The sequence below is a fragment of the Ranitomeya imitator genome, chromosome 2 (assembly GCF_032444005.1).
Source record: "Ranitomeya imitator isolate aRanImi1 chromosome 2, aRanImi1.pri, whole genome shotgun sequence".
Lineage (NCBI taxonomy): Eukaryota > Metazoa > Chordata > Amphibia > Anura > Dendrobatidae > Ranitomeya > Ranitomeya imitator.
Genome location: NC_091283.1, coordinates 320,083,879 through 320,111,075, shown reverse-complemented (window position 1 = coordinate 320,111,075; position 27,197 = coordinate 320,083,879). Strand labels below are relative to the sequence as shown.

At 42.4% G+C, this 27,197-nt stretch overlaps 1 protein-coding gene across 3 annotated transcripts in view; it reads right to left on the bottom strand.

Annotated features, from left to right (window-relative positions):
- Positions 1-10,710: 10,710 nt before the first annotated feature.
- Positions 10,711-27,197, bottom strand: part of LOC138663487 (gastrula zinc finger protein XlCGF17.1-like) — a 100,074-nt gene continuing 83,587 nt past the window's right edge. For 2 of the 3 annotated variants that reach the window (XM_069749725.1, XM_069749726.1), the window contains one exon: positions 10,711-11,536. In XM_069749725.1, coding sequence (XP_069605826.1) covers positions 10,782-11,536 — 755 coding nt within the window. In that variant the 3' untranslated portion in view covers positions 10,711-10,781. The remainder of the gene's footprint in view (positions 11,537-27,197) is intronic. The other variant, XM_069749727.1, reaches the window with a different exon arrangement.

Sequence of the window (27,197 nt, the reverse complement as noted above, 5' to 3'; positions counted from 1 at the left end):
TATTGAATGGAGGAGATGAAAAATAGAATAAAATCTTGTTCTTGAGGCCATGTGCACACGTTGCAGATTCTTTTGTGGATTTTTCCGCACCCTTTTTGCAAAATCCGCAGGTAAAACGCACTGCGGATTTACCTCAGAATTCCTGCTGGTTTTGTGCGGATTCCACCTGCGGTTTTACACCTGCGGATTCCTATTGTGGAGCAGGTGTAAACCACTGCGGAATCAAAGAATTGACAATGCAGCTGTTTTGCGCGGTATTTTCTGCAGCATGTGCACTGCAGATTTTGTTTTCCATAGGTTTACATGGTACTGTAAACTCATGAAAAACTGCTGTGAATCCGCAGCGTCAAATCTGCTGCGGATCCGCAGCAAAATCCACAACATGTGCACATAGCCTACTTGGTGCATCATAAAACAAGCTTAGGCATTTCAGGCAATACTGCCTTTATTCATAGCATAATAAAAACACATTACAGCACAGTATATAAAGGCACATAGCAAAAGGCTACAACCAATCACAATACATGTCAATTTAAAGTATATCAAACACCTGAGTACCCACTGGACACAGACACGTACCTGCCCAACCGGAGTGTTATACAAATGTTATAGCCACTAAAGGTTCCTTCACACATAACGATATCGTTAACAATATCGTTGCTTTTTGTGACGTAGCAACGATATCGTTAAGGAAATCGTTATGTGTGACAGCGACCAACGATCAGGCCCCTGCTGGGCGATCGTTGGTCGCTGAGGAAAGTCCAGAACTTTATTTTGCCGCTGGATCTCCCGCTGACATCGCTGAATCGGCATGTGTGACGCCGATTCAGCGATGTCTTCACTGGTAACCAGGGTAAACATCGGGTTACTAAGCGCAGGGCCGCGCTTAGTAACCCAATGTTTACCATGGTTACCAGCATAAACGTTAAAAAAAACTAACACTACATACTTACCTTCAGCTGTCTGTCCCCGGCGCTGTGCTTCTCTGCACTCCTCCTGCATCCTGTATCAGCGCCGGCCAGCCGGAAAGCAGAGCGGTGACGTCACCGCTGTGCTTTCCGGCTGACCGGCGCTGACAGTGCAGAGGAAAGCAGAGCGCCGGGGACAGACAGCTGAAGGTAAGTATGTAGTGTTTGTTTTTTTAACGTTTACGCTGGTAACCATGGTAAACATCGGGTTACTAAGCGCGGCCCTGCGCTTAGTAACCTGATGTTTACCCTGGTTACCGGGGACCTCGGGATCGTTGGTCGCTGGAGAGCTGTCTGTGTGACAGCTCTCCAGCGACACTGCAGCGATCGACATCGTTGTCGGTATCTCTGCAGTGTCGCTCAGTGTGAAGGTACCTTAAGTCTATATACAGTATTGCAAATACAACTTGTAAGAATACAACAATACCCTTCACCTATTCACTACAATGTGCGACATAAACAAATTTGTAAGAGGGATTACTGTGAAAAGACATTTTGCATATGATATTGATTGTTCATATGAACCGAATCTGCATAATTGTGATTTACTTTCAGTTTACAAAAATGTTGAGTTCAGCAAAGAAAATTCTCTGGATGAAATTGTTTCAATGGTTGCAATGGAGGAATTGCTTTCTGAATCATCACGGTTCAGTGATAATGAAAGCAGTTTTGATATTGGTAGTCTACAACTAAAAAATGTTCCGAATGCATTGTTCTATCCTGTGCAATCCAGGTCTAAAGGTCTGGATATATTCCAAAAACAGGTGATGAAAGAAATCAAAGAGCTGTTAGATGTAAAAAATACTGGGGAAAATAAAAAATATGAGATATGATGAATTTCAGACATTAAAGTACTAGTACTGCAGAGGTCGGATCCCCTGCTTTGATGCGGGCTCCAGCAGTGACATTTCAGCCCGAATAGCCACAGATGGAATCACGATTCACCCACTGCTATTAACTAGTTAAATGCCGCTCTCAAACGCTGACAACGGCATTTAACTACCGCTTCCGGTCATCAGGCTGGAAATGAGCAGATCGCCGACCCCGTCACATGATCGGGGGTCAGCGATGCGTTGGCATGAAAACCAGAGGTTTCCTCGAGACCTCTATGGTTGTTGATGCCGGACTGCTGTGAGTGCCACCTTGTGGTCGGTGCTCACAACAATGTAGTAAATCTACTACATAGGGGCGGTCTGACGATCGCTCCTATGAAGCAGAGTCGATCGACTTGTACCAGCTTCTAGCCGCCCATGGAGGCTATTGAAGCATGACAAAAGTAAAAAAATGTTTTAAAAAATAAGAAAAAAAAACCCCTTTACCCCCAAGGGTGGTTTGCATGTTAATGACCGGGACAATTTTTACTATATCTGATCACTGCCAATTTATGAGGTTATAACTCTGGAATGCTTCAACGGATCCTGATGATTCTGACACTGTTTTCTCGTGACATATTGTACTTCATGATAGTCATAAAATTTCTTTGATATTACCTGCATTTATTTGTGAAAAAAACAGAAATTTGGCGAAAATTTTGGAAATTTCACAATTTTCCAAGTATGAATTTGTATGCTCTTAAATCACAGAGATATGTCACACAAAATACTTAATAAGTAACATTTCCCACATGTCTACTTTACATCAGAATAATTTTGGAACCAAAATTTTTTTTTGTTAGGGAGTTATAAGGGTTAAAATTTGACCAGCAATTTCTCATTTTTACAACACCTTTTTATTAGGGACCACATCATATTTGAAGTCAGTTTGAGGGGTCTATATGATAGAAAATAGCCAAGTTTGACACCATTCTAAAAACTGCACATCTCAAGGTGCTCAAAACCACATTCAAGAAGTTTATTAACCCTTCAGGTGTTTCACAGGAATTTTGGGAATGTTTAAAAAAAATGAACATTTAACTTTTTTTCACAAAAAATTTACCTCAGCTCCAACAGGGTCACAGGAGAAATTGGACCCCAAAAGTTGTTGCAAAATTTGTCCTGAGTACACTGATACTTCATATGTGGGGGTAAATCACTGTTTGGGCTCATGGCAGAGCTCTGAAGGGAAGGAGCACCGTTTGACTTTTCAATGCAAAATTAACTGGAATAGAGATGGGACGCCATGTCGCGTTTGGAGAGCCCCTGATGTGCCTAAACGTTGAAACCCCCCACAAGTGACACCATTTTGGAAAGTAGACCCCTAAGGAACTTACCAAGATGTGTGGTGAGCACTTTGACCCACCAAGTGCTTCACAGAAATTTATAATGTAGAGCCGTAAAAATAAAAAATCATATTTTTTCACAAAAATGATCTTTTCGCCCCCAATTTTGTATTTTCCCAAGGGTAACAGAAGAAACTGGACCCCAAAAGTGGTTGAGCAATTTGTCCTGCGTACGCCGATACCCCACATGTGAGGGCAAACCACTGTTTGGGTGAATAGCAGAGCTCGGAAGGGAATGAGCGCCATTTGACTTTTCAATGCAAAATTGACTGGAATTGAGATGGGACGCCATGTCGCGTTTGGAGAGCCCCTGATGTGCCTAAACATTGAAACTCCCCACAAGTGACACCATTTTGGATAGTAGACCCCTATGGAACTTATCTAGATGTGTGGTGAGCACTTTGACCCACCAAGTGCTTCACAGAAGTTTATAATGTAGAGCCGTAAAAATAAAAAATCATATTTTTTCACAAAAATGATCTTTTCGCCCCCAATTTTTTATTTTCCCAAAGGTAAGAGAAGAAATTTGATGCCAAAAGTTGTTGTAAAATTTGTGCTGAGTACACTGATACTTCATATGTGGTGGTAAACCACTGTTTGGGTGCATGCAGAGCTCGGAAGGAAGGAGCGCCATTTGACTTTTCAATGCAAAATTGACTGGCATTGAGATAGGACACCATGTCGCGTTTGGAGAGCCCCTGATGTGCCTAAACATTGAAACCCTCCACAAGTGACATTTTGGAAAGAAGACCCCCTAAGGAACTTATCTAGATGTGTTGTGAAAACTTTGAACCTCCAAGTGTTTCAGTGCAGTTTATAACGCAGAGCCGTGAAAATAAAAATTCTTTTTTTTCCACAAAAATTCTTTTTTAGCCCCCAGTTTTGTATTTTCCCAAGGGTAACAGGAGAAATTTGACCCCAAAAGTTGTTGTCCAATTTGTCCCGAGTACGCTGATACCCCATATGTGGGGAGAAACCGCCGGTTGGGCGTATGGCAGAGCTCGGAAGAGAAGGAGCGCCGTTTGGAATGCAGACTTAGATGGAATGGTCTGCAGGCGTCACATTGCGCTTGTAGAGCCCCTGATGTACCTAAACAGTACAAACCCCCACTAGTGACCACATATTGGAAACTAGACCCCCAAGGAACTTATCTAGATGTGTTCTGAGAACTTTGAACCCCCAAGTGTTTCACTACAGTTTATAACACAGAGCCGTGAAAATAAAAAATCTTTTTTTTTTCCACAAAAATTATTTTTTAGCCCCCAGTTTTGTATTTTCCCCTTAGGTAACAGGAGAAATTGGATCCCAAAAGTTGTTGTCCAATTTGTCCAAGTGCGCTGATACTCCATATGTTGGGGTAAACCCCTGTTTGGGCGCACGGGAGAGCTCAGAAGGGAAGGAGCACTGTTTTACTTTTTCAACGCAGAATTGGCTGGAATTGAGATCGGATGCCATGTCACATTTGGAAAGCCCCTGATGTACTTAAACAGTGGAAACCCCCCAATTCTAACTGAAACCCTAATCCAAACACACCCCAACCCTAATCCCAACCGTAAATGTAATCCAAACCTTTAGCCCCAACCCTAACCCTGGCCCCAACCCTAACCCCAACTTTAGCCCCAACCCGAACCCTAACCTTAGCCCCAACCCTAATCCTAACCCTAACATTAGCCCCAACCCTAATGGGAAAATGTAAATAAATACTTTTACATTTTATTCTTTTTCCCTAACTAAGGGGGTGATGAAGGGTGGTTTGATTTACTTTTATAGTGTTTTTTTTAGCGGATTTTTATGATTTGCAGCTGTCACACATTAAAAGAAGCTTTTTATTGCAAAAAATAGTTTTTGCATCTCCACTTTTTAGGAGCTATAATTTTTCCATATTTTGGTCCACAATCATGTGAGGTCACATTTTTTGATCGCTTTTTATTCCGATTTTTGTGAGGTAGAATGAACAAAAAACAGCTATTCATGAATTTCTTTTGGGGGGCGCTTATACCATTCCACGTTTGGTAAAATTGATAAAGCAGTTTTATTCTTTGGGTCAGATCGATTACAGCGATACCTCATTTATATCTTTTTTTATGTTTTGGCGCTTTTATACGATAAAAACTATTTTATATGAAAAATAATTATTTTTGCATCGCTTTATTCTGAGGACTATAACTTTTTTATTTTTTTGTTGATGATGCTGTATGGTGGCTCGTTTTTGTGGGACAAGATAATATTTTCATCGATAACCATGGTTATTTATATCCGTCTTTTTGATCGCGTGTTATTACACTTTTAGTTTGGCAGTCTGATAATAAAACGTTGCTTTTTGCATCAGTTTTTTTTTACGGTGTTCACTGAAGGGGTTAACAGTTTTATAGGTCGGGACGTTACAGATGCGGCGATACTAAATATGTGTACTTTTATGGTCTTGTTTTTTAAAATTTAGATTTAAGAAATGTATTTATTGGAACAATATATATATATATATATTGTTTATTTAGGATTTTTTTTTTTTTTTTACATATGTAAATATTTTTTTAAAATTTTTTACATTGCCCCAGGGGGGACATCACATTATAGTGACAGATCGCTGATCTGACACTGCAGTGCACTGTGTCAGATCAGCCATCACACAGGCACCTCCCTGCAGGACCCGGAAGGCCCCCAGCAGCCATTTTGGATCCGGGCCTGCAGGGAGGCAGGGTCTCAGAGGGTCTCAGGGAAGCACGCAGGGAGCCCCCTCCCTGTGCGATGCTTCCCTATGCCGCCGAAATGTTGCGATCATGTTTGATCGCAGTGTTCCGGGGGGTTAATGTGCCAGGAGTGGTCCATGACCGCTTCAGGCACATAGTGCCGGATGTGAGCTGCGATAGTCAGCTGACACCCGGCCGCGCTCCCCACTGTGAGCGTGGCTGATAGCGCTGGATGGGAATTAAGTGCCAGGCCACCTAGACGAGATAGTACGTCCAATGGGATTAAAGGGAACCTGTCACCTGAATTTGGCGGGACCGGACTTCGGTCATATGGGCGGAGTTTTCGGGTGTTTGATTAACCCTTTCCTTACCCGCTGGCTGCATGCTGGCCGCAATATTGGATTGAAGTTCATTCTATGTCCTCCATAGTACACGCCTGCGCAAGGCAATCTTCCATAAAGTCCGGATGTCGTGGTCCCACAAAATGACACTGTAACTCCCCAATATCATATCCAAGGAGGATATCTGCAGGAAGTCCTCCCATAACTCCAATCCAACACAGTTTTTCTCCAAAACATCCAAATGCACCAACGCCCGCTCTATATATTTGCGGACACCCCCGCAAGGACAATAGGAATTCCCAGGCGAATTGCCTCTGGTCGTACCACACGGGGGTCAGCAATAGTCAGTAATGCCCCATGTCTCAAAATCCTGACACTTTATATCCATCAATTAAGACATCCTGCAGGTGCTGAACGCTCTCATTTTTCATATTTCTAGTGCAGCAATGCAGTTCAATTTTTGTGTTTCACTTGTCCTTCAGACATATGGGAGTAGGTGGTAGCACCCACCAGATCAATTAAGGCCTCTTTAGTAAGTCCCTGGTAGTTCAGGCCCAGGTCCCTGGCTCTCTCCTGTAGACTGGATGCAGACCAATTTCTGTACTCACTGTGTGTGGTTCTCCATTAGTTACACTCTGCTGATCCCACTGCTTGCCACCAGTTGTCACAAGGTCCTTCTCCAGTATCACACAATCAACAGAGGTAGAGAAGAGTGAATAATCCCAAGACCTTTATTTAAGCAGAAATACAAAAGGTCCATATATAATCCACCACACAAAGGATAAAATAGTCCAGAATCCGAATGCAGTTCAGTAACCGGATAAAAACACTGGGAAATGAGAGTCCAGCAATCTAGCAGACAGGATTACATAGTCCATATACACTTCTTTCTCTCTGAGGTGCTGTGATCACAAAGTTCCACACAGGATCTGTTCTGGTGTCATAGAATGGTAGAGTTGGAAGGGACCTCCTGGGTCATCTGGTCCAACCCCTTGCTCAAAGCAGGATTCACGAAATCATCCCAGACAGATGTCTGTCCAGCCACTGTTTGAAAACTTCCGTGGAAGAACCCACCACCTCTCGTGGCCGCCTGTTCCACTCATTGATCACCCCGTCAAAAAGTTATTTCTAATATCTAATCTGTGTCTCCTCCCATTCAGTTTCATCCCATTGCTTCTAGTTTTTCCTTGTGCAAATGAGAAAAAAGATGATCCTTCTACAATGTGACAGCCCTTGAGATATTTTTAGACAGCTATTAAGTCTTCTCTCAGTCTTCTTTTTTTTCAAGCGAAACATTCCCAAATCCTGTAACCGTTACTCATAGGACATGGTTTGCAGACCGATCACCATTCTGGTCGCTCTTCTCTGAACTTGCTCCAGTTTGTTGATGTCTTTTTTAAAATGTGATGCCCAAAACTGATCACAGTATTCCAGATGAGGTCTGACCAAAGAGGAGGGCAATAATGACTTCACATAATCCAGACTGTATACTTCTGTTAATACATACCAGAATTGTATTTGCCTTTTTTGCTGCTGCATCACACTGTTGACTCATGTTCAGTTTATGATCTATTAGTATACCCAAGTCTTTTTCACATGTGCTGTTGCTTAGCCCGAATCCTCCCATTCTGTATATGCTTTCATTCATTTTATTGCCCAGATGTAGTACTTTGCATTTATCCTCGTTTAACCCTGCTGTTCTGTTGGTCAAAAATGACCGACTTTGAACTTCAATATTCTTTAAAATATTCAAGATGCGGCTCTGAAACCCGTGGCCGACCGACCCATCCTCATTTAAGTCAATCAACCACAAGTTTCAGAACCGCATCTTGAACACCCCAAAAAATACCAAAGTTCAAAATAGGTCTCCCCAGACCGAACAGAACAGCAGGGTTAAAACCATTCTATTAGTTGCTGCCCACTTCTCCAGTTTATTTATATCCTTTTGAATCCTCTCTCTTCTTTAGTATTAGCTATCCCTCCTAGCTTTGTGTCATCAGAAAGTTTAATCAGTGTACCCTCAAATCCTTCATCTAAATCATTGATAAAGATGTTGAATAATACAGGGCCCAGGACCAAACCCTGTGGTACCCCACTTAAAGGTCTCTCACCTCCCTGATATTTTAAAAGTCCCCCTCCTCATTCACAGGTCAGAGGGGAGGAAGGTCTCAGGGGCTCATTGCTTCAACAAGCTAGGTCAATATGTCATTAGTATATTAGCAAATTGCATTATTCACTGAACCTGTGGAATGATAACGGTACAGTACTGTGGGGGGGGGGGGGGGGGCTAATATCAGATGACAACAACAGCTATTCCTCAATTAGCAAATAACAACTTACCCTACAAGAGAACACCATGAACATCAGTAAAATATGAATACAAAACAAAAGGATCCCCACATACCATATCCCACCATCACAACAACAAGGGTAGGAAGACGACAGCCCATACAAGGCCAGTTGATCCGAGAATCACAACCTGGCTTCATATTCCAGAGCCGGTTACTCCACCTGTGGCACGCACACAGAGAGGAGGTAACAAGTGTAGGAAGATGACAGTCCATTGAGTCCATACAAGGTACAAGGCCAGTTGATCTGAGGATCACAACTTGGCTTCTCTAAACGTATCCATGGTTCAGCGATGGTCAATGGAGCAGATCTATATTCTTGCAACCGAGGCTGAAAACCCCTAGGTTGTTTCCTATAGAATGATAGATCTGTGTCCCTCGTAATGGAGCCATGATGGCTGCTGTCCCGTCTCTGGTCCTTTTGAGATGTATGGATGTCTTGGCAGAATCTCTATGGCTGTTTCTCTCTTTGTCTCTTTATATAGAGGCCTGTAACCTATTTTTAGACTTAACAAGTGTCCATCATTCAGTATTTACATAAAAGGTAAGAATGGAGACGAGATCAAGTAGCATTACTTGATTATTTAAATTATATGCATAGTTTTCCCCGCTCTGCTTTAGAAGTCAACAAACTGTCTCAATAACACAAAGCATAATTAGCATATCAGGAAACATCACTAGTGATCAAGGATAAGCACACAATAAAACTCAATATTACTGGCCTAGACAAACAAAAGTCTGTTTTGTTGACCAACCAGAAATCAACACTTAAATTTGAAAGCCAACATACAGATAACATTCTATTATTCTTCGTTTGCTAAAAATGATCATCTGGCCAATTAAGATACAACGCTGTATGTCTTCACAATGCCAAAAGTAAAAAAAAATAATTAAAAAAATATTAAAAATAAAAAAAATAAAAAATTCAAATTACCTCCTTTTGCACCATCCAAAAAAAAAAAAAAAAAAATCAAACAGACACATATTTGGTATCGCCACATTCAGAATCGCTTGATCAATATAAAGAAGAATTAATCTCCGATCGCTAAAAGGCGTAACGAGAAAAAGTAAAAATGCAAGAATTACGTTTTTTTGGTCGCCGCAACATTGCACGAAAATGCAATAACAGGCAATCAAAAGATCGTATCTGCACTAAAAAAAAAAATTACACTTACCTACCCAGCGCTCCTTCGCAGTGTACTTCTCCAATGCCAGCAACTGCTTTATGCTTGTAAGCAGCACATGGCAGGGATGTCACAAGCAAAGCACAGCTGCCCTAATACTCGCCGGGATTGTGCGCACAGAGATCAGTGAGTATTCATTGCTCTTCATTAGTGCGCAGTGTCAGCCACCGGCTTCCTGCTGCTGCCGTCGGTCATGTGTGCAGCTACTTAAGAGAAATGAATATTCATTTGATTCATCGGACTATTTCACATTGAACTATATTCAAGCGGGACTAGACGAAGAAAACCCTAAAGTCATGTATCATGTTATCCGAAACAGTCAGAAAACTAGCCACATATTGGCAAACCCCAGACCTCAAACTATATACTTCATAAGTTTATAAGCCACTCCAGTGTCAGGCATAGAAGTATGGGAAAATATAGTATATACCGCTCAGGGAACACTTAACTAACACTTAACTTTCAGAGATAATATTCATACTAAATAATGGCACAGATCTTCCAGACATTATGATTGCACACATCCCTAGTCTTTATAACGATATTGGACTCATTCCATGACAGACCGCAGCATGGCCATTGGAAGCTACTATTGATCTTTGGAGCAGGTAAATTTCCCTGAGTGGTACATATTGGGCCATCTGAAAATGGAGTTTAGTCTAGGACAATTTGTCTGCATTACTAATTAACAGCTGTTACAATACCAAACTAGGGCAGTCCCTATAGGAGAAAAATCACAAGAATTATACTGTATTTTCACATACCATCTATTCCTGACACTGGAGTGTATTATAAACTTACGAAGTATATAGTTTGAGGTCTGGGATCTGCCAATATGTGGCTGGTTTTCTGACTGTTTCGGATAACATGATGCGTGATTTCAGTTTTTTTTTTGTCTAGTCTCATTCATTTTTGGTTAAAACTATTCGAACATTATGAACATAAAAAAGGCTTCTCCCCTATGTGACGTCTCTGATTTTTATTAACAGTTGATTTCCAAGTAAAATAGTTCCCAAGTTAAGAAAATGAAAAAGGCTAATGCCCTGTGTGAGTTCTCTGGTGACTAACCAAATATGATTTCTGGTTAAAACATTTCTCACATTCTGAGCAGGAAAATGGCTTCTCCCCTGTGTGAGTTCTCTGGTGACAAACAACATACCATTTCTGGCTAAAACATTTTCCACATTCTGAACAGGAAAAGGGCTTCTCCCCGGTGTGGGTTCTTTGATGGCTATCAAGATTTATTTTCCATCTAAAACATTTCCCACATTCTAAACATGAATATGGCTTCTCTCTTGTGTGAGTTCTCTCATGTGTAACAAGATGTGAATTCTGAGTAAAACATTTCCCACATTCTGAACAGAAAAAAGGCTTCACTCCTGTGTGAGTTCTCTGGTGGATAACAAAATGTGATTTACGTGCAAAACATTTCCCACATTCTGAACAGGAAAAAGGCTGCTCCCCTGTGTGAGTTCTATGGTGAGTAACAAAATTTGATTTCCTGTCAAAACATTTCCCACATTCTGAACATGAAAATGAGTTATTTGCTTTAGGAGCAGTTTGTTTTTTAATGCCTCTTTTGTGAATTTGATTTTCCTTAGTAGTCAGTAATGAATCAGAAGATGGGACCTGTTTCATAGGATCAGATGATAGATCTTTGCTGTGAATGGATGATGGTATATCTAGACTAATGGCATTCACTTCAGTTGTATCTTGTAGGATCTCAGGATCATCAGATTTAAAAATTGAAGATGTCAGCTGTCCCTCTGATCTCCTGGTACAGTCATCTGCTAAGATAAAAAACAATTATTATTTTTTTTTAAAAATATCATTGAGTTTTATATTTTTGAACATTTCAACTTAAACTGTCCATAAAAATGGCAAACTATGAGAAAAACTTTAATTATTTACCAAGACAATGACAGTTCACAGTCTAAAAGAAAACCTTGTTGGATGAACCAGTAGTGTGTGGTGTTCAACTGTTTGTTCATTCTGCCTCCCAAATATCGAATAAAAAGAAACCAATCAAAGTTATGTAGGTGAAAATAATGCCAATTCTAATCTCACAAAAAACAAGACCTCACTCAGGTCCATCATCTGTCAATGAAAAAACAGAGGTTCTCACACTACTAGTAGCTGAAAGGCTGTTGAAAAGCAACAGCGTGTCTATAAACCAATCCAGCAAAATCCACTCTCACTTCTGAGTCTTGCAGTGTGCTCAAACAACATTTAGGATCCCAATGTTTAGCAATATTGTAGTGAGAAGAATCCACTTAATTTGCGGTGTGCGTCTCCTGGAGCACAATCTGGGCACTATGTGCTGGGTAAGAAAATGACAAATGTGTAATTTTCACATCCACTTCGTGCTAATTTCCAGAAAGTGGCTGTGGAATCAAAATACTAATTCCTTCTACACATGTGGTCTAAATTATTGGTACCCCTTGTTTAATGACAGAAAAGCCCACAATGGTCACAGAAATAACTTGAATCTGACAAAAGTAATAATAAAAGATCTATGAAAATAAACAAATGAAAGTCAGACATTGCTTTTCAACCATGCTTCCACAGAATTTAAAAAAATAAATAAAACTCATGAAATAGGCCTGGACAGAAATGGTGGTACCCTTAACGTAACCGCTTCGTGACTGTTAACGGTAGATAAACGTCAGCGCTAGCAGGGCTTTGTGCAGCGCCGACATTTGTCTACGGTCGGTGGTTTTGTGCTCATCAGGACCCCTATATACCTTATAATGAGGGGATTCCGGCGCCCAACGCTTACTGTGACCCCCGACCTCATCGAGACCTGATTGGTTCAGGTCCTGAAGACATCAGCGTCACACCAGCCAATGAGACAAATCACTAGGAAAGTTGTTTGTAGAAACAAACTTTCCTGGGCGATCTGCCTCATAAAGATGCTGTTTCTCCTCAGATCTCCTGTGAGCGAGAAATTAGAGAAACAGTGTTACAAGTGCTGCTTGCAACAGCTGTGTCAGTCAGCGATCTTGTTATAAAGTAAAAAAAAAACAGATAAGGCAGGTTAGGGTTAGTGCTATAGTTAGGGTTGGTGTTGGGGCTAAAGTTAGGGTTACTGTTATGGTTAGTGTTACTACTAGGCTAAAGTTAGGGCTACTGTTAGTGTTAGCGTTACTGTTAGGCTAAAGTTAGGGTTAGGCTAAATAACTAGGCTTCTCAATTGTCTCTCCAATAATTTGGTCAAGTCAGAGTTTTCTATTTCCAGAAAAAAAAAAAAAACGAATAGAATGGCCCGCCAGTAATATAGTGCAGAGGAGGCTTATGCACTTTTATCACATAAGGAAGAAAAGCAGCCGCACTCACCAATCTTCAGTGCAGGAATTTCTTTATTGCATGGTTATCTTCACGGCACGGGGGTGTTTACACAAAAGAAGTGTGGAAGCTAAACGACGGCCGTTTCACGCTGCTACGACGCTTCAACGGGTTTATGAGTGGACGGACGTGACGCCCGGAGTTATATGCAAGAAGAGCACACCTCCCTGCCCCACTCCACCCACTCACGGTACAAATATATAAAAACATTTAAAAACAAAGATACTGAGTATACATCACATTGGATTTCACTTTAACAATCATGGCTCATAGTACCAATAACACTTTATATATTTGTACCGTGAGTGGGCGGAGTGGGGCAGGGAGGTGTGCTCTTCTTGCATATAACTCCGGGCGTCATGTCCGTCCACTCATAAACCCGTTGAAGCGTCGTAGCAGTGCGAAACGGCCGTCGTTTAGCTTCCACACTCCTTCCTTTTGTGTAAACACCCCCGTGCCGTGAAGATAACCATGCAATAAAGAAATTCCTGCACTGAAGATTGGTGAGTGCGGCTGCTTTTCTAATTTATGTGATTTATGTCAGCATTCCTTCTGGAGCCGGCACCCGATATCAGCTGGCCAGCTCACGCTGAGGAGCCGGAGTGTTTGCAGAGTGCAGAGCTGGTGGTGCGGTCAGCTGTTTTCTTTGTGAAGTGACTTTATGCACTTTTATGTTCTGACGGCAAAGAAAGTGCAGTGTCAGATGGCGATGTGGGTTTTGAGGGCTTTAGTAGCAGTGACAGTGATAGCTCAGAAATGAGCAGCGATTCTGGTCCACAATGGGGTCACTTCAGGAGGGATTCTGTTGCTCTGGCACTTAGTGGCTCTCCAAAGCGCCATAACAGCAGAATGCCCCCTGAATTGACCCCATTTTGGAAATGACACCCTTCTGCAAATTCATCTATGGGTGTAGTGACCATTTACCTATCTATCTATTTTCCAATGTAAAATCTTGGGTTAAAACAACATTTTAGTGGTTAAAATGTTATACATTTTTCCTCACTGCCCAATGGTATAATTTTCTCTGGAACAGCTGTGGTGTCAGTATGCTCACTGCACCACTAGAAGAATTAATTCAGGGAAGTATTTTGTAAAATGCAGTCACTTTTGGGGGCTTATGCTGTTCTGGCACCTCAGGGGCTCTGACAATGTAACATGTGAAAAACAATTCCAGCAAAATCTGCTCTCCAATATGGCGCTTCCTCCCTTCCGAGCTCTACCATGCGCCCAAACAGTGGTTTACCCCCACATATGGGATGTCAGTATACTCAAGACAAATTGCACAACAAATTTTGGCATCCAATTTCTCCTGCTACCCTTTGGAAAAAAAAATAAGGGCAAAAAGATCATTTTTTGTGAAAAATATGATTTTTATTTTCACGGCTCTACGTAATTAACTTCTGTGAAGGACTTGGGGGTTCAAAGTGCCCACCACACATCTAGATAAGTTCGTTGGGGGGTCTAGTTTCCAAAATGTGGTCATTTGTTGGGTGTTTCCACTGTTTAGATACATCAGGGGCTCTGACAAGGTGACATGTCACCCACAAACAATTCCAGCAAAATCTGCTGTCCAATATGGCACTCCTTCCATTCCAAGCTCTGCCATGCACCCAAATAGTAGTATTCCCTCACATATGGGGTATCGGCGTGTTCAGGAGAAATTGCCGAACAAATTGTATGGAGAAATTTCTCCTGTTACCCTTACGAAAATGCAAAATATGGAGCTAAAATGATTTGTGAAAAATCTTATTTTTTTATTTCCACGGCTCTATATTATAAACTTCTGTGAAGCATCTGCAGGTTCATGGTGCTCAATACACATCCAGATAAGTTCCCTAACGGGTCTAGTTTCCAAAATGGTGTCACTTCTGGGGGGTTTCTACTGTTTAGGCACAGCAGGGGCTCTCCAAACACGACATGGCAAATTATTCCAACATATCTTACATTCAAAAAGTCAAATGGCGCTCCTTCCCTTCCGAACTCTGCCGTGCACCCAAACAGTAGATTTCCCTCACATATGGGGTATTGGCATGCCCAGGAGAAATTTCAAAACAAAATGTATAGTTTATTTTCTCCTGTTACCTTTATGAAAGTAAAAAAAATTAGGTCTAAAGAAAAAATTTTGTGAAAAAAGAAAATGTTTTATTTTTTCCTTCCAAATTCCATTCATTCCTGTGAAGTATCTGAAGGGTTAATAAACTTCTTGAGTGTGGTTTTGAGCATGTTGAGGGGTACAGTTTTTAGAATGGTGTCACTTTTCTGTCATATTGACCCCCCAAACTCACTTCAAATGTGATGTGGTCCCTAAAAATGGGTATTATACCTACCGATAATTCGGTTTCCAGGAGTCCATCCTGACAGCACATTGGAGGACATCCTCCTCCTCCTTGCAGGGACAGGAAATAAAACACAAGAGGTTAAAAGGTCCCACTCCACCCCCTTTCCCTCAGTGTTTTGACAAGTACCACACCATGGATAGATATACTTTTGAAAACTTTATTAACCAAACATATTACAGCATATATACATAGGGGGGGAAATAACGGTGCTGTCAGGATGGACTCCTGGAAACCGAATTATCGGTAGGTATAATACCCATTTTCCAGGATGTCCCCCTGACAGCACATTGGAGAATACCAAAGAAAAACCTTGTTTAGGGTGGGACAACTGATTGGAGAACTTTTCTCCCATAAGACGTCTGCTGAGCTGCTACTACATCTAGTTTATAGTGCTTACAGAACGTGTTTACCCTGGCCCCAGTTGCGGCCTTGCAAATCTCATCTAGGGATGCTCCTGCTCGCTCAGCCCATGATGCTGAAACAACCCTATTAGAGTGTGCTTTAATCCCTGTCGGGCAAGCTATCCCTTCTGATAAGTAGGCTTTTGAAATTATAGTCGTGATCCATCTAGCTATTGAGGCCTTGGAAGCTTTTTTACCTTTATTCTTACCCCCAAATAGAATAAAAAGATTAGAATCTTTCCTCCAGGAGCTAGTGACCTCTAGATAGTTTAATACTGCCTGCCTAACATCAAGGGAGTGTAAAGCCTGTTCTTTTTCATTAGAAGGGTTCTAACAAAAGGAAGGTAAAATTATTTCCTGATCTCGATTTTTAGCTGAGGCTATTTTAGGGATAAAAGCTGGATCTAATTTTAGAATTATATGGTCCTCTCGGACCTGAAGATATGGATCCTTAATTGATAGGGCCTGAATTTCCCCTACGCATTTAGCTGTTGTAATCGCTACTAGGAAGGCCGTCTTCCAGGTACGTATTGAAATGGGCATGTCCTCCTCAAGAGTATAAGGATCTTTACATAGAGCCCTGAGGACCAGATTTAAGTCCCATGTAGGAGCTAACTGTCTTAAAGTAGGTCGTAATCTCTGGATGGCTTTTAGAAATCTAATTATCCAGGGGTGGGAGGCCAATGGATAATCCAAGAAAGTACTGAGGGCCGAGATTTGGACTTTAATCGTACTTGGCCTGAGCCCCAAGTTAAAGCCCGCCTGTAAAAAATTTAAGACTCTAGGAACATCTAAGGCTCCCGGAATCACGGCCGACCTGCCACTTTCCATACAAATTTTTTTCCAGATCTTGTGGTAGATGGCTGAGGTCACAGGTTTCCTACTAGCCTGGATGGTTGTAATTACTTCATCTGAAAGACCTCTGGATTTCAAGATGTCCCTCTCAGGATCCATGCTGATAGATGTAATCTCTCTGGGTCTTGGTGTAGAACGGGCCCCTGATGGATGATATCCTTCCATAACGGGAGTTTGATAGGGTCTTCCGTCGTCATGGCTCCCAACAATGGGAACCAACTTCTCTTTGGCCAAAATGGTACAATCGTCAGTATTGTTGCCTGGTCTTCTTGAATCTTCCTGAGCACTACTGGAATAAGTGCTATTGGTGGAAACGCATAAGACAGAGGTTCGTTTCATGTTTGACTTAAGGCGTCGACTGCTTCCGGCATGTCTAAAGGGTTGAGGGAATAAAATCTGGGCACCTTTGAATTTTTCCTTGTGGCAAATAAGTCTATCCTGGGAGTTCCCCAACGGTGGCAAAGTATTTGGAACATTTCTTGATTTAGTTCCCATTCGGTTGGACAAACTTTTCTTCTGCTTAGATAGTCGGCTAGTATGTTTTGTGATCCTTCTAGATGCTGTTATAGACAGGACCACGTCTTCTGCCCAGGCAAATATTCTTTGCGCTAGATCCTGAAACGCTTTGTGTCTGGCACCTCCTTGATGTCTCAAAAAGGATACCGCTGTCACATTGTCGGATAGGACTTTTACATGTTTGTCCTTTAGGCATGAACGGTTTCTTCTGAGAGCTACCCAAACTGCGTATAATTCTCTGTAATTTGATGACATCTGACTGATCTCTTTGGGCCATTTGTCCTGAAAGAATCTTCCTCCCAAGTGCGCTCCCCATCCCCACTGACTTACGTCCGTGGTGATTACCACACAAGGGGTTGATATCCAAGGGACGCCCTTTTTTAGATTGCAGTCCTTGGTCCACCATCGTAGTGATCTTCTTACCTCCATTGATAGCTGTAGCTTCTTGTCTAATGACGAACGACGCCGATCCCATACCGTGAGTACTTATTCTTGTAATGGTCTTGAGTGAGCCTGAGCCCATCAGACACACGGGATGCAAGCCGTCATCTTCCCCAAGACCTTCATGGCCGCTCTTATCGTAACTGGACTTCTTTGGAACTCTAAAATCATCTTCTTTATTGAGGTTCGTTTGTCCCTTGGTAAGAAGGATTGTCTGGTTGTAGAATCCAAGAGTACTCCTAGAAATATTTTCCGGGATTCTGGCCTTAGATGTGATTTTTCCCGATTGACCACCCATCCTAGTTGTTGCAATACTGCTATGACCCGATCTCTGTGTTGCAGCAGAATGTCCTTTGTTCGTGCCACAACCAGAAAATCGTCCAAGTATGGAATTACTGTTATTCCTTGATTTCTTAGGAAAGCCACCACCTCTGCTACCAATTTCGTGAAAATTCTTGGGGCAGATGCTAGACCGAATGGGAGGCATTGAAATTGGAATTGGCAGGTTTGGTCCGGGAATCTCACCGAGAATCTCAGTAGCTCCTGAGAAGAGGGATGTATCGGAACCTGATAAAACGCACTCTTCAGATCGAGAGTGCACATTACCGAATCCTTGTTTAAAAGGTGAATGGTTGACCTGATTGACTCCATTCTGAATCGTTTGTATTTGACGAATACGTTCAGAGGTTTCAAATTTATTATTGTACAGGATTCCCCTGACGGTTTTGGAATTGAAAATAGTGAGGAATAGTGACCTGTGGCTATTTCTGGAGCAGGAACCCGAACTATGACCCCGGAGTCTAACAGATTTTGAAGGTCTGTGAACATAGGGGAATTTGTAGCTACCAATGTTGGTGCGATACACCTTTGCGGTACGTGGGAAATTAACTCTATTCTGTAACCCTCTGAGATTATCTTGAGGACATAACAGTTGTCTGAGATCCGACTCCAGTGTTTTAGAAAGAGGCTTAGTCTCCCGCCTATACCTATGGCGTCATTGTTTCCTTGGTCTATAGCCTGAACCGAACAAGGAATTTCTTCCCCTTCTGTTCTGAGCGTAGGAACCCCTGAAGGATCCTCTACCTGATCTCCATTGCTCTCTATACTCCGGTTGCCTGCGGAGGGGAGGGGGGGTAAGAGGCCTCCTCCGAAAGGGCTGAAATTTCCTGGGTTTATCCTCAGGGAACCCTTTTTTACTGTCAGCTGCTGACTCTAGAATGTCATCTAAAGCCTGACCAAATATTCTGGAACCTGTGAATGGAATGGCACATAATTTATTTTTGGATGCATTATCCCCCAACCAAGATCTAAGCCAAATAGCCCTTCAGGTTGCATTGGACAAGGAGCTATTCCTAGCCGCAAATCTAACAGATTCAGCCGATGTGTCCACCATAAAGGCCGTGGCTGACTTAATGATAGGCACAGAAGCAATTATATCCGCCCGTGGAGTTTTATTAATTAAATGTTCTTCCAATTGTTCCATCCACAGGAACATGGATCTTGCTACGGACGTGGCTGCGATGTTAGTCTTTATTAAAGCTGCTGAAGTCTCCCAGGCTCGACGTAAAAGGATATCCGCCTTGCGATCCATTGCATCCTTGAGACTAGATGAATCCTCAAAAGGTATGGATGTTTTCTTTGCCACCTTGGCTATAGGGACATCCACTTTAGGAATTTCTTCCAATTTCTTGATCTCTTCTGGATCGAACAGGAGATGGTTTTTAAACTCTCTGGACATTACCAATCTTCGTTCCGCATCTTTCCATTCTTGTGATATCATCTGACAAATATGCTCACTCACCGGGAACACTGTCCGTTCCTGATATGTGAGCCCTCCAAACATCTGGTCTTGTCTAGATCTCGGACGTGGATCTTCCTTCATTTGCATAGTACGTCTGACCGCCTGGACCAGCTCTTCTGTCTCTTCGATTGGAAAGTAATACCTTTTCCCTTCCTGTTCTTCCATTGGCAATTCTCCTTCTTGATCAGAACCTCTGTATTCTGATTCCGCTTCTGATGAACCATCCTGATCTTCTTGTTCTGGATCCCTTCTTGGTCTCTTACGAGCCGGGCCCGGACTGTACACGTCCCGTTGAGACATTGAGGCCTCTTTATCCTAAATATAAGAATAAGAACGGCTCAGTGTGTGTGCAGGCGTATATATATGTACTCTGCGCACTTACCCCCGTCTCCTCATTTCTGTTCTCCATATCTTCTGTGGAGGAATGCCATTATAAATATGTGATCTCCCACACAAATAAGGGATATAGCCGCATCTGCTGCACTCACCCTTAGTCTTTGCAGCAGCCTGCTAGCACGGACCCCATGAACTTCTGTGTCCTGCCGCCAAATATTCTCCAGGGATTCACTCCGGCGCTCTCTTACCACCAGAAGAAGCGCTGGATAACAATCTACGAGTGCCATGAGCTTTTTTGCGCACAAGGTGGAACACACGCCGAGATGCCCCCTCCCCCGGATCTGACGTCACCTTACCTGCGCCTGACACCGGAAGTACTGTTCTGGTATAATGATCTTGTCGTGCTTCAGTATTGCACGTGACCTACCAAGGACAGGCCCCAATACTCACTATGGGAGTATTTGGCCCCATATCATTGGAGGTATCACTATAGGGTCCACTTGGGGCTGTCCTTGTTAGGACAGGAGCAATACTGGGGCACGACCAGGGAGTCTAGGAAATCATTACATACCGCTTATGTCTCTGTCCCCATATATATTCCCCTTTTTCCTTGTGTGGATCCATCTCTCGGGGAGGTAATTCCAGAAAGAGGCCGGGATCTTTTGTCCATCAACAGTGGTGAGACCAAGCCATATTTAATGAGCACTGGTTTGCACAAGCACTTTATTTGGTTTGTTTGTGATATTTGTCCTTTTAATAATTGATTAAAGGTAATGTTTTAATATTTGGGGACACCTCCAGGCTATGTTTACCACTTCATCATAGTCCAATGTTTCCCTCTTAGCCATTCGTGGGTGTTTTTACAGTAGCTGTGTGTTTTGGGTCATTATCCTGTTGCAAGACCTATGACCTGCGACTGAGACCAAGCTTTCTGACACTTTACAGCATATTTCTCTCTAGAATCCTTTGATAGTTTTGAGATCTCATTGTATCCTGCACAGATTCTAGACACCCTGTGCCAGATGCAGCAAAGCAGACCAGAAGATAACCTAGCCACATCTATGTTTCACAGTAGGAACAATGTTCTTTTCTTGTTAGGCTTCATTTTTCCGTCTGTGAACATAGAGCTGACGTGCCTTGCCAAAAAGTTCCATTTTTGTCTCATCTGTCCATAGGACAGATGACATAGAAGTTTTGTGGCTTGTCAACATGTAGTTAGCAAATTCCAGTCTGGCTTTTTTATGATTTTTTTTCAACTATGGTGTCCTCCTTGGTTATCTCCCATTAAGTCCACTTTGGCTCATGCAATGACGGATGGTGCAATCTGACACTGATGTTCCTTGAGCTTGAAGTTCACCTTTAATCTGTTTAGAAGATTATCTGGGCTGTTTTGTTACCATTCGTATTATTTGTCTCTTTGATTTGCCATCAATTTTCCTCCTGCAACCATGTTCAGGGAGGTTGGCTACAGTCCCATGGATCTTATATTTCTGAATAATATGGGCAACTATAGTCACAGGAACATCAAGCAACTTGGAGATGGACTTATAAAATTTACCTTTAACAAGTTTGTCTTTAATTTTTTTTCTAATCTCCTGGGACAACTCTTTCCTTTGCTTCCTCTGGTCCATGTTGAGTGTGATACACACCATGTCACTAAACAGCACAGCGAGTGACTTATACACAGGCCACTCGCTGATTCCAAGATTGTAGACACCTGTGATGCTAGTTAGAGGACACACCGCGATTTAACATGTCCCTTTTGTCACATTAGTTTCAGAGGTACCATCATTTCTGTCCAGGCCTATTTCATGACTTTTATTTTTTAATTCTGTGGAAAAATGGTTGAAAAGCAATGTCTGAATTTGATTTGTTCATTTTCATAGATTTTTTTTATTTTTTATTTCTTTTGTCAGATTCAAGTTATTTCTGTGACAATTGTGGGTTTTTCTGTCATTAAATAAGAGGTACCAACAATTTTGACCACATATGTATAGATTATAATCCTCAGTGAATTAGTTTATAAAATGGAATCACTTTATGAGGATTTCGACTATTCTGGTTTTCTGTCAATTAGTCATATTAGGGCTTCTGCATATGGTGTATCCAATCTCATCTGGGATCTGTTCCTGCTGTCCAGCTGGAGTAATCTGCTCCATACTTCAGCCAATTGGAAAGTACCACACCCTACTAAAGCAGAAAGTACAGGGCTGGAATCTGCCAGAACCAGCTTTGTTCTTCTCTGGTTCAGTCCTCTGTGCTCAGCTTGCGGCTTGTGTATTTGTTTACTGTTGTGTCCGTGGCTTGTTTACTGACTACTCTTGTGTCTTCTGATTCTGTATTCTGTCCTTCTGGTTCTGACCCAGCTACCTGACTATTCTTCTTGCCATTTAATACCAAAGAATTGCAGGTAACACCATTGTTCAAGCCTACAGGTCCTAGTGTAAGTCCAGATCCATGTAATGGTGTTAAAGGGCGATGAGCAAGGCAATCCTTGGGATATGGAAAGCAGAGAAGATAGTGCCAAGCATGTTCATGGTGGAGATCTTTTGAGCTGCCAGTTGACCACGAACAGTGCCTCCAATACATTGTGTCTGCAAACTATTCCAGCTAGATCTGCATTCAAACAGCTAAATGGCGCTCCATCCCTTCTGAACACTGCCATGTGCCCAGAGAGTAGTGTACAATCGTATGTAGCGTATTGTGAGAAGTTGGAAAATATTTTGTAAGATCCATTTGTTTTCTATTATCCTTTGTGAAGAATTCCACAGTTATCATCACATAAAGTGACATATCAGATTGTAAAAATGGGGCCTGATTAAAAACACAAAACTGGCTGCGGGAAGAGGTTAAATCAGAGCATTTTGGACACTACTGCAATCAAAAACTGTGACTATAGACAATAACATCTACTGAAATGCTCAAACTGAACAGTCTCCATCTGTAATAAATGAGTAGCTAGTGGTGAAACCTCTCTGGGGTAAGTAGAGCACTGGGCTCGGTGACTTCACAATCTAAACTATCGTAAGCTCCAATATTTTCTGTCAGATGAGTTTCAAGAAGAAATATTATATATGCAAATTGCCTCTTCTGAGAAAAAGAGGACTTAAACTCTATAGCGCCACCTATTGGAAGTAGGAAGTAGTGCATGGCGAATAAGCCTCCTTACCTTGACAAGCCAGAGATGGTATGTCACTCTCCACAAGGAGAAACGATACCCCTTAGACCCCAGTCCAGAGCTTCTCACCTAGCCAAATCAGTTCTCATGCTTCGCACTGATGAGGGCCAACAGCCCGAAACTCCGTGTCTGCGAATTGAGATACTGATTTGGCTTTAATCCTAAGTCATATTGCACGACTCGTTAAAGAGTTGATGTGACTTGTAGGATCGCTACTTCCAATAGGTGGCGCTATAGAGTTTAAGTCCTCTTTTTCTCAGAAGAGGCAATTTGCATATTTAATTTCCCAGAGGAGCGTTGCATGGCGAATAAGCCTCCTTACCTTGACAAGCCAGAGATGCCATGTCACTCTCCACAAGGAGAAAGGATACCCCTAAGAAGATATATTACACATTTAAAGAGAACTGTGTATAATAGTGCAGAGCAGAGATGTCTTGAAGGGAACTTGTCAGCAGGATTGTGCTCAGTGACCTGCAGACACTGTCAGGTCGGTGCCGTTATACTGATTACAATACCTGGTGATGAAATCTGTCTTGTGGTTTTGTTTAATCTGTATTTGTAGTTTTCAGTTAATGAGATTCTCGTACTTTGAGGCGGGGCTGTGGGCGGGGCTTTACGTGATCTGATTACATATGCATCTGTATTGGCTTATGACAGGTCGATGATCCCTCACTGACCTGCCGCCCATTTTTACATAATGCATATAATAGTGTTGATATTATTGTTGATAATGCCTATAATATCGTGAGGCTTAGAAGAAAAAATACATGCAGCAAAATGTCACAGGAGATGGCGGCACCTCGGCTGTAGCATCTATAAGTAAGAGATAGATGCTACTGCACAGGCGCCGCTGGTGACATTTTGCTGGATGCAATTTTTTTTCTAAGCCTCCCAATAGCCACAATATTATGGGCATTATCAGCAATAATATCAACACTATTATATGCATTATGTGTTGTGAATTCTGCTTTTGGGCTCCCTCCGGTGGTTGTAGGTGGTAATGCAGTTGTCCCTGGGCGGCAGTCCTGGACAGGTGTATCTGCTGATTGCAGTTCTGACTGGGATATTTAGGTTTGCAGGACTCATTAGTCCTTGCCAGTTGTCAATGTTTCTTGGGAAGTGTTGGATCTCTGTCTGGCTTCTCCTGCTTGGCTGCCAATTCAGCAAAGATAAGTGTCTGTTTCTTTTTCTATGGCACACAAGCTGTTGTATTCCTGCTCTGAGTTTAGTAGTCTCTGGAGTTGCAGATATACGTTCCACGTCTTTAGTTAGATGGAGGAATTTTTTGTATAATCTGCTGTGGATATTTTTGGAAGGGTTTTAATACTAACTGCACAGAACTCTGTCCTATCCTTTCCTATTTTAGCTAGAGTGGCCTCTTGTGCTAAATCCTGTTTTCTGAATGTGTGTGTCTTTCCTCTCCTACTCACAGCCAATATTTGTGGGGGGCTGCCTATCCTTTGGGGTTCTGCTCTGAGGCAAGGTAGTATTCCTATTTCCATCTTTAGGGGTATTTAGTCCTCCGGCTGTGACGAGGTGTCTAGGGTTTGTTAGGTACACCCCACGGATACTTCTAGTTGCGGTGTTAAGATCAGGATTTGCGGTCAGTATAGTTACCACCTACTCCAGTGAAAGTTTTCATGCTGCTCCAAGGTCACTGGATCATAACAGTACAACTGGCCCATAATGAGTTAAATGCATCTCAGAAGAAGGGAAGAAAGGTGTTGTGCCATTTTTTTTCTTCAGTCTGCTTTATCTTCTCTTCCCTCTATCTCTGGGTTTCTCGTGTAGAACAGCTTGCTGCTAGGGTACAGGGTATTTCTGATTATATTGTTCAAACTCCTGTTTTAGAGCCGAAGATTCCTACTCCTGATTTGTTTTTTGGAGACAGGTCCAAATTTTTGAGTTTTAAAAACAACTGTAAACTATTTTTTGCTCTGAGAACTCGATCCTCTGGTGATTCCATTCAGCAGGTTAAAATCGTCATCTCCCTGCTGCGTGGCGAACCGCAGGATTGGGCGTTTTCCCTGGAATCTGGGAATCCGGCTTTGCTTAATGTAAACTCCTTCTTTCAGGCTTTAGGATTATTATATGATGAACCTAATTCGGTGGATCAAGCTGAGAAGACCTTGTTGGCCCTGTCTCAGGGTCAAGAGGCGGCAGAATTGTATTGTCAGAAATTCAGAAAATGGTCTGTGTTGACTAAATGGAATAATGATGCTTTGGCGACAATTTTCAGAAAGGGTCTTTCTGAATCCGTTAAAGGTGTTATGGTGGGGTTTCCCACGCCTTCCGGTCTGAGTGATTCTATGTCTCTGGCCATTCAGATTGACCGGCGCTTACGGGAGCGCAGAACTGTGCACGCTGTGGCGTTGTTCTCAGAGCAGACTCCTGAGCCAATGCAGTGTGATAGGATTCTGTCTAAAACGGAATGACAAGGATTCAGACGTCAGAATAGGTTGTGTTATTATTGTGGCGACGCTTCTCATGCCATTTCAGTCTGCCCTAAGCGGACGAAGAGGATCGCTAGTTCATTTACCATCAGTACTGTACAACCTAAATTTCTGTTATCTGTGTCCTTGATCTGCTCATTGTCATCATTTTCTGTCATGGCGTTTGTGGATTCAGGCGCCGCCTTGAACTTATTGGACTTTGAGTTTGCCAGGCGTTGTGGTTTTCCCTTGCAGCCTTTGCAGAACCTTATTCCTTTAACGGGAATTGATGCTACACCCTTGGCTAAAAATAAGCCCCAGTTTTGGACACAGGTGACCGTGCGCATGGCGTCAGCCCATCAGTAAGATTGTCGATTTCTGGTGTTGCATAATTTGCATGATGCTATCGTGCTGGGTTTTCCGTGGTTGCAGGTACATAATCCTGTGTTGGATTGGAAGTCCATGTCTGTGACTAGATGGGGTTGTCAGGGGGTTCATAATGATGTTCCTTTGATGTCAATCTCTTCTTCTTCCTCTTCTGAAATTCCAGAGTTTTTGTCTGATTTTCAGGATGTATTCGATGAGCCCAAGTCCAGTTTCCTTCCACCGCACAGGGACTGCGATTGTGCTATTGACTTGATTCCAGCCTGTAAGTTTCCTAAGGGTCGACTTTTCAACCTGTCTGTGCCTGAACATACCACCATGCGGAACTATATTAAGGAGTCTTTGGAGAAAGGGCATATTCGGCCATCTTCACCGTTGGGAGCGGGGTTCTTTTTTGTTGCTAAAAAAGATGGTTCCTTGAGACCCTGTATTGATTATCGCTTCTTGAATAAAATCTCGGTCAAGTTTCAATACCCTTTACCTTTGCTTACCAATTTGTTTGCTAGGATTAAGGGAGCTAGTTGGTTTACGAAGATTGACCTTCGGGGGGCATATAATCTTGTTCGTATTAAGCAGGGTGATGAATGGAAAACTGCGTTTAATACGCCCGAAGTGTTATGATCTGGTGATTAAGGAGCGACATGTGACTAGCTCTGAGCAGGTGGTAGCTATACTGACTGCAGTCCATAAGCTCAACACAACACTAGAAGTAGCCGTGGGATGCTCCTAACTCTGCCTAGGCATCTCGTCACAGCCTAAGAGCTAACTACCCCTAAAGACAGAAGCAGGAAAACTATCTTGCCTCAGAGAAAATCCCCAAAGGACAGACAGCCCCCCACATGTAATGACTGTGAGAGGAGAAGGAAATGACATACGTAGTATGAAACAAGATTTAGCACAGGAGGCCACTTCTAGCTAGATAGAAAAAGTACAGAACAGAGCACTGTGCGGTCAGTAAAAAAAACTAGAAAAAGTCCACCGCAGAGAAATGCAAAAATCTCCACACCTGACTAAATGTGTGGAGGGCAAACTCTGCTGCCCAGAGCTTCCAGCTTAGCTGAATAGATCCCTATTGATAAGCTGGACAAAAGAGCAAAAACAACAAAATGCTGATAAACAAAGTCCACAACAAGTGAACTGCAAAAAGACAAGCAAGGACTTAGGATTTCCTGACACTCTGACCAGCTCAGCAAAGCTAAGAGCAATGACTCCAGGCAGGAACAATTGACAACTGGCATTGAGAGATAAGGCCAGACTAATATAGCCGAGCCAAGAAGACGATCAGTGAAAACAGCTGCAGAAGCTAAATCCAAGAAGCAGCCATACCACTCAAAACCACAGTAGGGAGCCCAAGAGCAGAACTCACAAAAATGCTACTTACAACCACCGGAGGGAGCCCAAGAGCGGAATTCACAACCCTCAC